Source organism: Magallana gigas, chromosome 2, assembly GCF_963853765.1.
Source record: "Magallana gigas chromosome 2, xbMagGiga1.1, whole genome shotgun sequence".
Classification (NCBI taxonomy): Eukaryota; Metazoa; Mollusca; class Bivalvia; order Ostreida; family Ostreidae; genus Magallana; species Magallana gigas.
Genome location: NC_088854.1, coordinates 26,978,031 through 26,996,705, shown reverse-complemented (window position 1 = coordinate 26,996,705; position 18,675 = coordinate 26,978,031). Strand labels below are relative to the sequence as shown.

The 18,675-nt window shown below is 33.9% G+C and overlaps 1 protein-coding gene across 1 annotated transcript; it reads right to left on the bottom strand.

Moving 5' to 3' along the window:
* Positions 1–113: 113 nt before the first annotated feature.
* Positions 114–15,106, bottom strand: LOC105317317 (neuronal acetylcholine receptor subunit alpha-10). Its single transcript, XM_011413927.4, has 8 exons — positions 14,607–15,106; positions 6,504–6,643; positions 4,484–4,528; positions 3,164–3,270; positions 2,315–2,407; positions 1,778–2,220; positions 1,178–1,377; positions 114–651 (listed from the first exon to the last, which is right to left on the bottom strand). The coding sequence occupies exons 1-8, from the start codon at positions 14,668–14,670 to the stop codon at positions 232–234; spliced, it is 1,512 nt and encodes a 503-aa protein (XP_011412229.3). The 5' UTR covers positions 14,671–15,106; the 3' UTR covers positions 114–231.
* Positions 15,107–18,675: the final 3,569 nt, after the last annotated feature.

Genomic DNA, 18,675 nt, shown 5'->3' with positions numbered 1-18,675 from the left:
ATACAATGTTTGAACCTTATAGTCTATCAGAAAAAAGACAAATCTATACCCTACATAAAGTAAGACATATTAACTTGATTTTTTTATTGTTAACTATTATAAATATTGCATTTTATTAACCTGTAAGTAAACATTCTTCTATAAAATATAATACGAGGACAAGGATTTGATCAGACACAAAGTTAACATAAAATGATGGAATCAAAAACACAAATACTGATGATTAATTAGCTAGTCATTGTCTTGTAAATAGCTATTCATCAGGAATGTCAATGAGTAAATGAAGGAAACTAATGTGAAGAAGATGAGAAACACCCTGTCCATAATTTGGGCCATAGCCTGCCATTCCTCGACAGATTCGGCCAGTGTCCTCTTTTTGTGAAGAACGTTTTCAATATTCCCAAGAATTGATAACTGTTGTTTTACACAGTTAACGATCTCGGAAGTTGCAGAGGATGAATCCACAATGGTTTCGTCAGGAATCATCTCCTCTGCACGAAGGTTATCGTTTTCGTTTTCCGTCACTTGACGGTGGTTTAAGTGATGAAAACCGTTGTGGAAAAACATGTTGATTTTTTCATTCTTTGACGTGTCCAAGGTATTCCCATTGGTGTGTTCGAACGCTCTGTTGTCGTGATGTGTCACCTTCCGCTACAAAAAATTAGATCATTCTCTAGAAGTATATTACGCATGCGTCACAATATTAAGTATGGAAGAGTTTTCCTAAGGAAAAATCCAGTTATTGAAATATTGAAAGTGGTGGACTGTCGGGCAGGCGGGCGGACGGCTGCCAAAAGGGTACCCTATTGTACAGATACTCCCTTTTCAGTTTTCAAGATACTAGGAAGTTGATGTTTTGCTGATCAATTTGACATATATCCGAAATATGCATAATACTCTGATTTTGAATATTCGTAATAAAAAAAACCTTAGTAATTATCTCGCAGAATATTGCATATACATGTACTTGTAGGGTACAGTATACATGTATTTCTGAATAGGTATTGTTAATCAGTTCAGTGTTGGCAAATGGATTATGGATACAGTTCACATAAAAGAAAACCCGGTTTGCTGTCACATTGAAAGCTCTTCACTTGAATTATTTTATTATTAAATCTAAATTATTATTTGCTTTTGACAGTTAGTAAATAAGAATACAAAGTCTCCGTAAGTTTACCTCTTTTAAGGTACTCTTCAGTTCTGTTGCATCGTTTATTCTGATCTTAAAGCATACTATAGTTGCCAGGAAACTGAACACACGCTTCAGATACAGTGGGACCTTCTTGCCACTGCTGCCCTTAAAGTGAAGGTTCAGGACGACCACAGTCATGAGACAAGACATCGAAACCAACAACATGGCGCACGTGAAGTACACACCTGTTGAAAAAAACCATCACAATATATCATGCTGAAAACAATAGCATGGCACACGTGGAGTTTACATGTACTTCTGTTCACAATCGTAAAGCAATGTGAAGAAAAAAAGAAACGGGGTAATCGTGAAAAAATATAATTATTAGCCAAATACACGAAATGACATCAAGATGGTTTTTATGGCCAATTTTTGATAAGATATAAAGTGTTTAGTGTCATTTATTAGTGTAAAGAAAACTTATGAAAATATTTTAGTTAAAGGGTCAGAATAAACGCAACCTTCATACTTACTGATTTCGTTAATATTGTACATGCAAATTTTAAAGTTCATAGAGAAAATTTAAAGTTTAACGCGCCATTTCAAACACTGAATAAACTATCTAGAAAGAAAGCAATGTTTTACCTATATATGGGAATGTTTCGGAGGAAGGAGGCATAGTTTCTGATACGACCATCAGAAACACAGCTAAGGACAATAACACTGTGATCTCCAGAGAAACCTTTTCTCCACTGTCTGGAGGCAAGATGAACCCCAAACAGGCTACGGTTGAAATCAGCATACAGGGAAACACCAAATTCATCAAATAGAACAGAGGCTTTCTTTTCATTTTTAGATAAAACGTCACATCCGGATAAGGTTCCGGGCAGCATTTATAGTACAGGACATGGCGCACCATTGGAACTGACGTCACTTCCCATTCAACACTGTCCACAAACGCACTAAGGTCTGCCTCGTTGCTTATGCCAGACATGTTGAGTTCTAAACCGTTGTGTGCCCAAGATCCGAATTGCAAACGGCAGATTTGTTTATCAAAGGGGAAATAAGTCACGTCAACTTTGCACAAGCTATGATCATAAAAAATTAAAAAGGTTTAACCCATATTCACATGAGGAGAGAAATATTTAACAATGATTGAAACGTCTTGAAAGTTGTAGTCACCTTGAGATAACAGTTGGGAAGTTATACACGACACTGCCGTCAGAGTAGATGGCCGGCCTGTAGTCTTTAAGTCCAAGCAACTGACTGTCAACACTTTCCGCGTACCAGTAGAAAGAAAGAAGACATTATAGTACATGCTTGTAATGCGTTAACGAGTACAAAATACTTGTAGTATGTCCCAAGATATTTATGCAGCACTTATGGACAATTTTTAATAAAACATACCTGTGAAAGAAGTCAATAAAAATCTATGAAAAGGAAAATATTCAAATTATCTTTATTGCCATATGAATTTTCACTAGAAGAAATTTACAAGAACGAAAAAGATTTTTCACGGTTATTTAAAATGGGAAATTGTGACATCTTTTCTCCTTGCGGAAGTCAGTTATATTTTCAACGTTATCATCTGGGTACTTTCATTTCTGTTGCAATATCTTTGGACAGACTTTACATAAATTTAAGCAGTTTTATTTTTTTTAAATTTGATTCTAAAATTTACGGCCCCTCATTACCTCATTTCTTGTCATGTAATTCTATAACCGCATTAATTGAGACTAAAATTTAGTTGTACTTTAAAATCAACTAGAATTATATAACCTTTTGATTATTTTGAATCAATAGGATGGTGATAATATTTACAGCTTGAATTTTTGCTCCACAAAGTCAATATATGGACCTGATCTGTCTTTAATCGATTTTTGGTTTAACACCATTGTTATAAAATTCACAATATGGCAACAATGGCTGCAGCTTTGTTTTCTGTACAATCAAGAGAAAAGGCCTTGTTGACCTACTGACGGCTAGAAAATTAATATTTACAGAATGAAGTACAAATTATTCAATTCTTACTTGTCATATAGAGTTACGTCGGGTACCCAGACTTTATTGTACGGGACAACAAAATGTCCTATGCCGTATTGCGAGCTATTCCATCGCATGTGACAGTCATTCCAGCGCTAGAACAGAAGATATTGAAACAACTACTATTTTCCGTTTAAATGTACAGAGTTTTATTTATTGTTTTTCAGGAATTAGAATTAAATCGTTGCCAAAGAGCAATCATGACTAAATTACCCGTTGCTTAAAAAAAGTTTGAAGTTTCATACATGTACTAGACGTGGTAAAATACGTTTTAAAGTTTGTTAACTTCCCTAAGACCTTAGTGCACAAGTCCTTGCTATTGCTCAATCAAATAAACTGTTTAGTAAGACGTTTAATAAATAAAAAATAAAATGAACTCAAGTGTTGCTTGTGAAATATAGATTAAATGCGTGTCATTCAGTGAAAAATTGCAAAGTTATATATGAAGTGCTTTAATAGTTTTCCTCAACAGAGTTCATTAACGAAGCTAATGAAAAATTATTAATAGGCATCATTATTTTTTGGGCATCAAACATACTGAGCAATTCATTACTTGTTATCAATATAGCTGTCGATAATTCTCGTTCTTTTGTTAACTTAGAGACATCGGTAAACAACGATTTCGTTTGCTAATTAACCTTAAAATCTTAACCCCCCCTCCCATAATTTGGTTCTTTACACGTGCATCAGCACTTATAAAGAAAACAGCTGTTTCTTTAAACTAAATGTACACGAAAGGGGGGAGTATCAATAACACGGTGTTTTGTTTGCATATGTATTGTTTTGTGCACTCGGATACTAAATAAATTAGTAATTATCTATTTTTAAAGAATCTTTTCAAAAGGCTGGAATTGACCACGTATCTAATATGAAATGTCAAACACATCTGTGTTACTGGTGACAATGGTTTGTAATTAAGAAATTGTGTTTTAAGGATCATTATTTTACTCGCAACAGCTTGTTCATAATAGAGGATTAAGGACACGAGAGGTCGACAACAATATTATGTTTGCGTACATGTATCAATCTTTAAACTTTTTTTTAAGACCAATATTTTCAATGAATTTGCTTGTCTAACTCTTTTGATTTGCATTGTTCACATATATCTCACCCAGGCAATAAGTAAACTCCATTATTTTTTCTCTCAGCTTGAAATTTGAAAGACAGTTACTGCAGTAAATTTTCTTTTGATCTTGCAGAGCGAATTAAATATTTGCTTTGCAAAACATTATTTTAAAAACTGTATAAACAATGCTGTTGTAAATATATTTATCGTTACAAAGTATTAAAATTAAACGTTATACATACCAATCTAATCCATGCATTGATTTCTATTATCTGTTTGGGTTCATTCTAAGAAGAAAAAAGATATATTAATAGTATAATTTAATATTCAAATTGGCAAGGTATTGATTTAGTAAAAATGGAATTTCGATTTTAAGATACTCCGTTTTAAGATATCTACATGTACCATACAATCTCATAGAATCGCATTCGTCATATCATAGCATAGCATAGCACACAACATTATTTTAACTCGGTTTTAAATGTTTTTATTTGAATAAATAAATGTTTACATGATAGATTTGTGGTAAACTTTGGCTTCTTATTATTTCACTTCAAAATGTGTGGAACTCTTCTGTGTAAGGAAGCGTTTTTGTTCAAATCTCATAGCATACCATTGCATAGCATACCATATCATTAAGCCCTTCATTTCAATTTCTCATAGCAAAGCATACAAATCTCATAGCATAGCATACAAATCTCATAGCATATCATTAAAATCGCATACCATAGCATAGCATAAAATTGTAAAAGATATGCATGAAATGACTGTATATGATAAACTAGATTTATACCGCTGCATTGGCGGTTTTGCGGGAGCACGCTTTGACTTTGACCAAATCAGTTATTTACACAGATAATCAGTGCGGTATATTGTGGTTTCCTTAATATTCAAGGGTATCAATTTTCGTGGATAAAGTGAAAATCACAGTTTCAAGGATACTTAAATTCGTGGCCAATAACCCTATCAATACAAATTGTTAGTATAAAATGCACTTAAATTCAATAAACATTCAAATTCATGGTTAAACTTAAAAACAAAATCCACGAAAATTGGTATTCAACGAATTTTGATGAAACCACAGTATATTAACAATATTGTTTCACCTTCGAACAATTGAATGTATATTGCTGGTTTTACGAAATCTTATCTCTTAAAATTGTCAGAGGACCATTATAAAGTTTACTATCATTTTCATCGATCAAGATTTATTCTTTATCAACTGTATGTTGCTTAGAGAAAATGTAAACGCGACCGATCGAATCTAAATAATTTAAATGAAATTTTCGCCTGAAGTTTTCTTATTGTATTCGTTATCTTTACATTAAAAAATCAATTCATCGACAATCCCAATTTCACAGGGGGGTTGTCTCGAAAATGTGTGTATCTCGAAAGTAATTAATTTTACTATTGAAATATGATAATTTGTTGGACATACGAAAAATGTTCACATTTTTGGAAAAATTCTGCCCTGCCGGTTTCTTTCTTCTTCTTTTTTAAAATATATTTAAAAATAATGTTAAAAAACACAAATTTTGGTCACTATACAAGCATAATGTTGGAACCATTTTAACAGGAGCTTGGACTTTGGGTAGTTGTGCCAAACAGCAATGTGACGTATGCCTAGCCAATCTATTTCATTGCTGGCCTCTCACCGATTCTTGAGCTAAGACCACGCAATTTGTGTATATTTCACCTGAAACCGGCGTCATTTTTAACTTGTTTTGACGTACGAAAAAGATGGTTACATCCTACCGTAAGTCCAAGGTCTTATTAAAATAGTTCTATGTTGGTTAGAGGTAAGATTGATTGTTCAATTTCTCTTGACCGATTGCGATCTACGATGATTTTGCACTTTCAATGCATCAGAACGTGTTATGGTCTCCTTCTTCGTTAACACCCCCACTCCACCCCGCAATTGTCAGTACCGCAACGTTTTACATATACTTCGGCCTCCCATTAATGGCTAAACCTTAGACAAGAATCAAACATGAACCATTCTATTCATGTGTAGACCACTCTATCACGAGGTAATGAACAGAGAAGTGATTTTTGTTCTCATTAGAAATGACACTTCGAATTCTCTGATATGCTCAATAAAATGCAGACTATGAATCAATCAACAAAGATAGATTATAAATGCACATTATTAAAACATTAGAGCTGCAAAAATAGACACTATGTGCCTATTTCCTGCAGGGAGCAATCTCATTATCGAAACAACTGCTGAAATATTTGTAGATTGACTGCATTTGTATTTACAAGATTTATTATCTGTCGAACGGCTATTCCGAGCTTGACGTGGATTGGAGAATCTGAGTCGCACACTGGTCGAACGTGCGTGTGATAATTCTGGAACAAGTTGTCGACAAGATCTGAAAGATTCGACGCCTCAGCAAATCCTGCAATGAAGAAAATTGATTAAGTAAATATAATCAAATTCATTATTTTTTAGTAACGTCAAATATTATCTCGCGTGCATCAATACGCAACTTTCATTCATACGAGTGCACATTTCATGCCAAAAAAACCATGATTGCATAAATAACGTATATGTAAATTATGCCATTTATTTTGTATGGTAGAGAAAGTTACATCTGTGGCAGTGCGCTTAAAAACACGGCACCAATGCATTGTGCGAGACCAAAATAAAACATAAACCCCTGGTATAACATACATATACATGTATATGTACCATTATTATGTTAATTTGCATGTATCAAATATATTGGCATTGTTCATCATTGTGACGAAACTTTTGAATGTTTTTAGCTCACCTGAGCCAAAGGCTCATGTGAGCTTTTCTGATCACAATTTGTCCGTTGTCTGTCGTTGTCGTCGTAGTCGTCGTTGTCGTCGTTGTTGTAAACTTTTCACACTTTCATCTTCTTCTCAAGAACCACTGGTCAGATTTCAACCAAATTTGGCACAAAGCACCACTAGGAGAAGGGAATTCAAGTTTGTTCAAATGAAGGGCCACGCCCTCTTTAAAGGGGAGATATTTGAGAATTATTGAAAATTTGTTGGTATTTTTCAAAAATCTTCTTCTCAAAAACTATTCGGCCTGAAAAGCTTAAACTTGTGTGGAGGCATCCTCAGGTAGTGTAGATTCAAGTTTGTTCACTTCATGGTCCCCGGGGGTAGGGAGGAGATACAAGAGGGGGATCAAGTTTTAGATAGGAATATATAGAGAAAATCTTTAAAAATCTTCTTCTCAAAAACTATCAGGCCAGAAAAGCTAAAATTAAAATGAAAGCATCTTCAGGTAGTTTTGATTCAAGTTTGTTCAAATCATAGTCCCTGGGGGTAGGGTGGGGCCACAATTGGGGGATCAAGTTTTACATAGGAATATATAAAGAAAATCTTTAAAAATCTTCTTCTCAAAACTATTAAGTCAGGAAAGCTCAAATTTGAGTGGAAGCATCCTCGGATAGTGTAGATTCAAGTTTGTTCAAATCATAATCCCAGAGGGTAGGGTGGGGCCATAATTGGGGGATCTAGTTTTACATAGGAATATAAAGAGAAAATCCTTAAAAATTTTCTTCTTAAAAACTATTAGGCCCGGAAAGCTCAAATTTGAGTGGAAGCATCCTCGGATAGTGTAGATTCAAGTTTGTTCAAATCATGGTCCTTGGGGGTAGGGCGTGACCACAATGGGGGATAAATTTTTATATATAGAGAAAATCTTTAAGAATCTTCTTCTTAAAACTATTAGGTCAGGAAAGCCCAAATTTGAGTAGAAGCATCCCCAGATCATATAGATTCAAGTTTGTTTAAATAATAGTCCAGGGGTAGGGTGAGGCCACAATGGGGGATGAATTTTTACATAGGAATATGTAGACAAATTCTTTAAAAATCTTCTTTTTAAAGATTGTTTGGCCGGAAAAGCTTAAACTTGTGTAGAGGCATCCTCGGGTAGTGTAAATTCAAGTTTGCAAAATCACAGTCCCTAGTGGTAGGGTGGGGCCGTGATGGCGGTTTGAATTTTTACATAGGAATATATAGAGAAAATCTTTAAAAATATTCTGGGAATGTTTTCGGTCCAAAACTCAGTACTTTAGTGTGAAAGCACAGGTTATGCAGATTTAAGTTTGATGAAACCATGATTCCCTAGAGAAAAGTGGGGCCACGAAATGGGGGGTGGGGGGGGGTGGGGGGGGGGGTGGGGGGTATATAGTAATAGAGAAAAATCTTCTTACGGGTACAACAACAAAAGGGGCTTGGTATTTACCAAAAAAAAAAAGAGGTGGATAAAAATTTCAATTTTTTAGCAAGATCTACTGTACTTAGTTGTCAAGATATTTTGATGCTAATTTGATCAGAATTAAGGCAATTGTTGCTCAGGTGAGCGATTTGGCCCCTGGGCCTCTTGTTTTTTTTTTCTGTATTTTTGAAATACATTACTACTACTTTTAGCAGCAAACATGGATTAAAATGATGTCATTTGCATAACATGAAGATAATAATTTTAGGGTTTATTACTAGAACGATACTTCAAACTTCTCATAAATTTCATGTAGCAAGTGATACAAACATGCAATCTCATATTTTGTTTATTTATTACCTTTTATCGAGTCAAATTCGCTTACAATGAGAATGGAAGATACATGAAAGTTATTTAAAAAAATCGGCATGAGCTTTTTCAGGGCACTCAGAATAATACATTGTACTCGTAATCACCACTCATTCATCTTCCAGTATTACTGTATATTCTATGAGTAATGATTATCCATTTTGTTAGTCCTCCGTAAAGAATAAATGCTTGAGAATTGTTTTTAGAGTTAAAAGACAAGGATAGACAGAGGATAATGAATATAGTTTTTTTATTGACTTTGCTTGTTACCATTAGAGAAAGTTAGTAAACATCACTCAAAGATAATAGCTTTCACTTTTAACTCTAATGCACTTGGTTTAAAAAATTCCGTCTGCCGATACCTATTAAAGGACCATGCAGAGGATTTTATTTAAAGTGACGTACATGAACGACTTTATCATTACATGTATAAAAGAATTGAAATGATGTCAATGGACAAAAATTCAGGGAACAAATTTTCCATTGATGACGATACTACCCCGGAATTGACTTTCTGTCCCACTTTTTAAGTTACGCCAATTAATATAACCTCAAGGTTATACAAAAAATATATGGACATTGAATGTTAAGTATTTTTTGCCATAGTAACACTTAATTGTTCAATGTTGTAGTAATCTAATCGTTATGTGTTCGGGGAACAATTGCATTTGTTTTGGCGTTTCTAGGTGTTGTATGAATGAAAATCGGTTTGAAATGGTAAAATATCCCATGTACAGGGCCTTGCCGTACATCGATATACTTGACTGTAGCCAAAATCATACAGAGAGAGAGAGAGAGAGAGAGAGAGAGAGAGAGAGAGAGAGAGAGGGGGGGGGGGGGGTAAAGGCAATATTCACAATATTTATGTTTGCCATATACCGACCGATCTCAGATTAACGTTGTTCCTGATACATGTAGCTCTGTCCTGAACTAATAGGACAATGTATGAAATGTATGAATTCTATCACATTGGATCTTTTTTTTCCACGCTTGATCATTGTTTCCGACTAGATTGTAGTTAATGGTCACAGATTCTAAATTGATAACGTTAATTCATTGTTGGCTTATAACGACCGGAATTAGATGACGCAAATAACTGATTGCTTAATTGCAATTTATTTAAAGACGATATAATTGTATGTTCAACGTTCTTGTTTACATGGAGTTCAAAGGGTACTTTTTCACTGTCTATGTAAAATTTGAGTATCGCAAAACATAAAACGGAACTGCAAGGGGAGCGGAAAATATAATGTATCAAGTTATTCATTTGAAAAGTGTATAATTTTGACATGAAACATATTCAAATCAATGATACAGGCACGTAGCATTGGGGGGGGGGGGGGGGGGGGGGGGGGGGCAGCCCCCCCCCCCCTTTTTTTCTCGCAGCAACCAATTTTTAAAATTTACATATAAAAAATGTAATTAACATGGAGTTGCCCCCCCCCCCCACTTTTTTGGGAGCATGTAAAAAATTAATATGAAAATAAGGAAATAAGGATTGAAATTGAAGTTATATACTTCGCCAATCCCCCCCCCCCCCCCCCCCCCCCCCCCGGATTAGGATTTTGAAGATTTTGGGAAAGTCATAATTTCCTTTTTTTTTTTTTTTTTTCTTTTTTTGCTTGTCAAGGTTTTTTGGATGAGTCTGGCCCCCCACTTTCAAAAACGATGCTACGGGCCTGTGATATTAAAAACTTAAAGAATAATTCATGTATAAACAATTTACATAAAGTAAATCGATTATGGCTTATTCATTATTTATCAAGTAAATGATCTAATATAAAATTTTCCGTTTTCCGTTGTTCCGTTCCGTTTTGCTTTCCGTTTTATTATCCATTCTGTTCAACGGTTTAGAAACGTCCGTAAAAATGGCAGTCAAAAAAGAAATCTAATACAAGATAATGCCGTTAATTAGCAGACCCTTTACTATGGTGGCATATCTCTGCCCCTTGTTTGCAATTTATCTTTCTATAAAATATGTCGACATGCAAGATAAATATGTCGACATGCAAGATAGTTATGTAACGTGCAAGGGGGTCACTGCCTGTGATCCCCGCGGGCCCGTACCCGGTAGAATCGGATAGCCCTGATTGCTGCCAATATTTACAAGTGCAGACTTTAATCACCGCTCCTGCACATATATTGGGACTCAACGTTACGCAGGCAGGGATGACCACACACCTACGCAACTGAACAGGTACCAACGTTAACGCAAGCAGGGATGACCGCACAGTTGGGCCAACCACGCAACCTAACGCAAGCAGGGATGACCGCACACTTGTATTAATGCGATACAAAGCAGGGATGACCGCACACTCTGTATAGTAAGTTGTATCACACGATTATTAGAAAGAGCAGGGAAGTCCACACACTCAATCTAACCGTACCTGTTCAAGTTTTACCCCAAACTATCGTCTTCGTAACGCAATTGACACTGTCCCTATATATGTGCCGGCCTAAAATGATTCATAGTATCTAAAAACAGGAAATCAAAAATAAACAAACTAATCCAACCTAATCTAAAACTACTTATGGCAAACAACTTATTTACATTAAATATTTATTATTGTATAAAAATAATTAGCAAACTCATTCGTCATTATTAGGAACATTAATTAAATCATCAAAAATCAATAAATCAAAGGGGAATAACTCTAACCAAAAATACAGTAGTAAGCTGCCCGCTTCACTTATGTCAGCATGCAACATAACTACGTTGACATGTCAAAAAATTGCCATCAAATGAGAATTATAAAAATTCTCCCAAAGTCTCAAATATTGCCCACATGTGACATCCAAAATGCTAGATGCTACTTATTTATATCGAAATACAACTTATTTATGTTGACATGCAAGATAAATATGCTGACATGCAACTTATTTATGTCGACATGCAACTTAGTTATGTCGACATGCAACTTAGTTATGTTCACATGCTACTTATTTATGTTGATATGCAACTTAGTTATGTCAACATGCAACTTAGTTATGTTGACATGCTACTTATTTATGTCAACATGCAACTTAGTTATGTTGACATGCAACTTATAAATTGCATGTCAACATAACTTAGTTGCATGTTAACATAAATAAGTTGCATGTAAATATATTTATCTTGCATGTTAAAAATGAATGGTTTCTTATTCCTTAAATTTTTTTGGGCATGCTCTTTGGTTGACGGTCCATTGCTTATGTTGCGATTTGACTTGACTTGATATTTGATTTGTATTTGTACATTGAATGCTTATTTTTATAACAAATAAAACCGTGACCATAATATCGCTACGTTATTAAAATAAAATATCATGTCAAACTTTTGTCTTTGTTACACTCTTCTGAGATAATAAATACTATACCCTGTTTTGGGGCATTATCTTTGCTGCAAAATCAACGTAAAAATAACAAAGTATTATTTTCAAGTTCAAATATTTTTGTTTTTCATTGAACACTACTGATTTTATGAATGTAATTTGTTAAATATAGAGCATTTGAATACGAAACACCCACGGACTAGACAGGCGTCTAAACCCTTAGGATAAAGACGACCTATACACAGACATATACCCCTTTTCTGCTTTCCATAAATGATTGCTGAAGTAAAACATTTTTCTTACTGTAGATTTGTTCGATTAGTTTTGTCCGCCCTAAATTTTTAATTAAAAAAAATTGATAAAAATATATCAATCATGCGTTCAATCTTAAAATCAGTTGCAACACATTGTCAAATGATATAAACATCTAATACATAACTCTCATGGATAAAACTATCATTTTTTTTTTTATAAATAACACAATCTTAAAAATACATGTCTAATTGAAAGACATAAATTTTTGGATATCTTTGTTTTCTTATTTCTATCCCTAGAAATCATATCAGGTAGCTTGTTAAACGGGTGACCATTTTATATCGTTATCGTTCGTGTATCATAAAAGTTCAGTGATCGTGCGTGTATCCTGCCAGAGATCCTTCGTGAATTTGGTGAATCTTGCGTGATTGTTCGTGCATCTGGATCGTGCGCGTGATATGCCAAGAAGGATCCCGTGAACACTATAAAAAGTTCTAGTAAATGTGTGATTATAATATCAATTTTTATATACATGCAACACAAAAAGGGACCCAAACCGGTAAGGCTATTGAGTGCCGCATTAAATCGAGCAAAAAATGGGGGTGGAATGATTGAGGCGCACTCATGAGACTAATTTTCGTGACGCACAGAGTAAAGTTTAATTAATAGTTTTTTGATCAGTTGCTATGAATGCATTTACCTTAATTCTCAAATCAATTCACATTGTGCACACAATTTTTTTTAGTATTTACACATCGGAAAAGATAAACAATTAATTAACTTGAGTTCTAACAGATTATGCAAATATGTAGCTAGGTTATATTGAAATAACTCTCATTGTTAAGCTCTAATCGATCGGATTATCTCGAAACATGCCCTCTATCAGTGTAGAAAATGTTTGTAATTAATGTTTAGATTAATAAATTGGGAATACGCCTTTAGAAACCACATATCTTCAGGGATCTACCAAATATTTTATCATTAATTTTTTGAAATATTTCAAATTTGTCAGTGACTAAAAACAAATATTGAAACCGATTTACTGCTTCTCAAATAGTCTTGCGATAGTCTAATGAACTAGTACTAACAATCATAATAGAATGATGAATAATTTGAATGTATGGATATCTCTGGTGTCAATCAGTCAACTAATTGATTATTTCCTTTCGTTTTTAGATATAGAAAAACCCCTGGCTCAATCTCTTTATAGTACATGTCATTGTTTAAGTGTCTTTCTATATTTCACTATTTTTTCCCAATTCATACTGTTACAGATAACCCAAAATCAGCGCCTAAATCAAACCAGTCTAAAACAATATATGAATGTCCTCAAACGTCATCAGTTTCTTACAGTAGTTTGTTAAAGTTATAAAATCACCGTGATGTTTTCATTCTTAAGTGATTTCTTAATTTTTAAGGGAGAAAAAATGTAAATAGCTACAACGTATAATTAGTAATTACATCAAAACTCAGTTGCAGCGAATTGCAGAGGACGAAAAAATATGTACCACTTCGATATATTAACTATATTCTTGACCTTTATAGCGCAATTGTAACAAATTAAATGGGGTTATTGTTAAAAAAAGGTTTTGCTTTTGCGTTTGAAATCTCAATAACCACCTGTCAGCAATCGAAAAGTTATTTTGTATCAAATGTTCGAATTGTCGTAAAGGGTATCGATTTTAAATAAAATATATCATAAAAAGATCGTTTTACGGATAAAACAACTCGAATGGAAGTGTTGAATAATAGTTAAAAGTTGAAGTTACAAAAGATTCTGTATTATTTAGGTCAAAACCAACCTTACATTAACTTTGATTACATGAAAAATCATTGATTATTCTCAACATTTCCTAAAATGAATGCTTTTATGTATTACATAACATATTTGTACTAACCTGAGATATTGAAAATCTTTCGTACTTTGCTATTGCTGAAAGATTTAATATTTTCAACAAAAAACCTGTACACTCCTAATTTATTGATAATTTGAGAGGAATTCAAATGGAAAATAAAAACTCCAGAGTATTTCCTTTTTGCACCACATGTACTAGTAGTATAAACATGTATGTAAAAATGATTTACACAGCGAGGGGAGTGGAGGATATGTAATCTTTCAAATATAATTGAAAAATCTTTCATCCATTAACATGCATAGATTTGATTAATGTTGTCAAAATGTTTGAGAAAACAAATTTTTCCAGAAAAATATAAATAATAACTTACTATATCTGGTGAAAAATGTCAAAATAACTCCATAGCTAAATAGTCGTAGAGTCTTTGGGGTCATCTTTGTTTTCTGGCCAAGACCTATCCAGGTGACAAACAAAACAGTCGCAAATATGGTCGCAAAACAGTTTAACGACAATCAGCCGCAAATATGGTCGCATGCAAATTATACCGCCAAGCCCAGCAGCAGCACTTTCTATGTTTGACAGCGATTAAAGGATGAATGGTAATTCTACAGCTCCCATAACAGTTCGAGAATAGGCGAATCGAATGATTAATTCTTGCGCATTACACGTAACAGCAAATCCAATCATGTTCACTGAAAAGAAATTGAGCGGAGGTCTCGATCTTTTGATCGACTGCTGCCGTCCAGTGATATTCGCGAGCAAAATCCGGTTCATCGGGTAGTACTAACATGTATGTACAATATGTGTCAACCTCTCATGGCCTCGAGAGCATATTCGTACCTTTGCATCTCTGTTAACAACCCTCTCTGAACGAAAGTTGTCAATTATTTATTGGTGTCATCATTTATAATAAGTGTAGCCATTAGAGTAAACATGCATTGGTCGTCAATAATGGAGCTTTACAAAGCACTTGGCCTGATTACTAACCGAATAAGTCGTCGCCATGTTAATTACTATGGGCACTTGTACAATATTTCAAATGAAAAGAAATTGATTAATTTCATAATAGTATAAAACTACTGATTAATGTAGTTTGCATGATAAAAAGAATGTGGGCATCAGTGTGATATCATGATATCACGTACAAATTGATGAATGAAATAATGTTTAAAGTAAACTCAACCATGAAACGCTGGATGTGCAAATTGTGCTATTTGCACATGTTAAATACCACTATATACTCATTGAAAACAATGACCGGCAAATTCGATTTCCCTCTCATTACTTAACTTTTCGGATCTTATCTTGATCGTTACAGAGTACATTTATGTACCTATAGGACTGTAGACCTACAAATCTAGCACAGTATGATTTAAGACCAATTCTGTATAACATACGTCTTTAACTAATATCTGTCTATGATTTATAATGATTTTTTAGAAAGGGGGAGGGGGGGGGGGTCCGAGACTTATTTTGGAGATTTTATTATATATAATTAATAAAATAAAATTGTCCGGGGGAATGGGATCCGGACCCTCTCTCCCCCTTTACTGCATGTGTGAAGTTATTAATATTGAATTTTCCGGGGGGACCCCCTCTCCCCCTCTAGATCCATACAAGAGCAAGGAGTGTCGCATTATGAAATTAGAATGTTACTGTGTTTGATCAACGGTAAACAGACAGCTGGTAAGTGAAAGGAGTCTGGAAGTGCATATGTATACATTATGGCGGACATTACATTTTATGTGGAGTATATAATGACTAGACTCTTGTTGCAAAAGCAACAAAAAGGTCTTCCGTTTTGATATACATGAATCAATTTAACCGTAGACATTGCTTCTCTTACATAAAGAAAATAGTTAATATGATAAGTATTGTAAATGATATATCCAGACGTTACTTCCATGTAAAACAACGAGATTGAAAAAGAAATCAATTTTTGAAGAACTCTCTGTGACGACCGGAAGTAATGCTGAACTAAACAAAACAGGTTACAAAGTTTCGTTGTTAAAAATATGATTTATTTGAATCCTTCCGGTGAAAACCAGAAGTGGCAGTTGACGAAATATAACCCACTAAACATATCATCAATCAAATTTCTATCATTCATGAAAGCTTTGTGTCTCATTCACTTACAGCGACAAAAATCTTGCGGGCATCAAATTTGTAAAAGGGAAAGCTACATAGAGATATTTGAGATATCTCACCGGAAGGAACAGTTATTTGAAAATTTAACATTATAAAGATGACGCATCTAAGATTGTATACTGATATATCCATTCCATATAAAAGAAATAAATAAAGAAAAAACATATTATTTGTATTGCTTACAGTGAGAACCGGAAGTTACGCCAAACAAAATGAAATAGTTTTAAAAAATGTACATATATAGGTCTATCATCCGACAAAGTTTGATTGTTCAAGTCGACATCGTTTATGAGATCTCGTCGAAATAAGGTTTTTTGTCTCGGGACAGGAAACGGACAAACGGAAGTGTTCAATGTAAATTGTATTAAATATTTCTTGTATACTTGTCTTTTGTACATTATTGTTCATCGAGCTCACTACAAATATCAAAGAAAAACAGTTAAACTGATAAAAAGTTCGATTTGTTTGAACTCCTCTTGTGTGGACCGGAAGTGACGGAAGACAAAATGAAACCGGTTAAACATATCTTCAATAAAATGTCTATCATCCATTAACGTTTTGTGCTTTGATCACTTATAGTTTCTGAGAACTCGTTTCTACAAAAAGTGTTTCAAAAAAGCTACCTGAGATATTTGAGATATCTCACCGGAAGTAGAATTTTTTTGTTGATATAACATTGCATTGATAACGTATGTATAGATTTATACTTATATATCTATTCTTTGGCAAAAGAATTTAATGCGTAAAAAAAGTTATTTTTGAAGAGCTTCCGGTGACGACCGGAAGTTACGCCGAACAAAACAGAATAGTGTAAACACATGTACATACATAGGTCTATTATCCCACAAAGTTTTATTGTTCAAGTTGTCACAGTTTTTGAGATCTCATCGAAATAAGGTTTTTTGTCTCGGGACAGGAAACGGACAAACGGAAGTGCTTAATGTAAATTGTTTTAGTTATTTTTTGTATACTTGCCCTTTGAATTTTATTGTTCATCGAGCACACTACAGATATCAAAGACAAAAAGTTTAACTGATAAACAGCTCGATTTGTTTGAACTCTACCTGTGTGGACCGGAAGTGACGGAAGACAAAATGAAACCGGTTAAACACATCCTCAATCAAATGTCTATCATCCATAAAAGTCTTGTGCTTTGATCTCTTATAGTCACTGATATCTCGTTTGTACAAAATGTGTTTCAAAAAAGCTACCTGAGATATTTGAGATATCTCACCGGAAGTAGAATTTTTTTGTTGATATAATATTGCAAAGATTACTTTTGTGTAGATATTTGTGCTTAAATATTTATTCTATTGAATATGAATTTAATGCGTAAATGTAGTTAATTTTGAAGTACTTCCGGTGACGACCGGAAGTTACGACGAGCAAAACAAAATAATTTAAACACATCTACAACTATAGGTCTATCATCCCACAAAGTTTGGATGTTGAAGTCTCTACCGTTTTTGAGATCTCGAATGTACAAGCTTTTTCAACGCGGGACAGGAAACGGACGACCGGAAATGATTTTTGACAAAATGAAAAAAACTCCTCGAGATATTAACACTTTCCATTAGTCCTGAAAATTTCAAGAAAATCTATCCAGCCATCTCTGAGAAATCTTGTGGACAAAAAAAGGGGAAAAAAAAATAATAATAATAAACTAGACTCTTGTTGCAAAAGCAACAAAAAGGTCTTCCGTTTTGATGTACATGAATCAATTTAACCGTAGACATTGCTTCTCTTACATAGAGAAAATAGTTAATATGATAAGTATTGTAAATGATATATCCAGACGTTACTTCCATGTAAAACAACGAGATTGAAAAAGAAATCAATTTTTGAAGTACTCTCTGTGACGACCGGAAGTAATGCCGAACTAAACAAAACAGGTTATAAAGTTTGGTTGTTAAAAATATGATTTATTTGAATCCTTCCGGTGAAAACCGGAAGTGGCAGTTGACAAAATAAAACCCGCTAAACATATCATCAATCAAATGTCTATCATCCATGAAAGCTTTGTGTTTCATTCACTTACAGTGACAAAAATTTTGCGGGCATCAAATTTGTAAAAGGGAAAGCTACACAGAGATATTTGAGATATCTCACCGAAAGGAACAGTTATTTGAAAATTTAACATTATAAAGATGACACATCTAAGATTGTGTACTGATATATTCATTCCATGTGAAAGAAATAAATAAAGAAAAAACATATTATTTGTAGTGCTTCCGGTGACAACCGGAAGTTACGCCGAACAAAATAAAAAAGTTTGAAAAAAAATGTACATA

Coding starts and splice junctions, on each gene's coding strand:
- LOC105317317 (XM_011413927.4), bottom strand. CDS start 14,670: ATGACCCCAAAGACTCTACGACTATTTAGCTATGGAGTTATTTTGACA. Junction 6,644..14,606: donor GACATTTTTCACCAGATATA/GTAAGTTATTAT, acceptor TCTTCATTGCAG/GATTTGCTGAGGCGTCGAAT. Junction 652..1,177: donor TGAAGAGTACCTTAAAAGAG/GTAAACTTACGG, acceptor AATTTTTTGTAG/CGGAAGGTGACACATCACGA.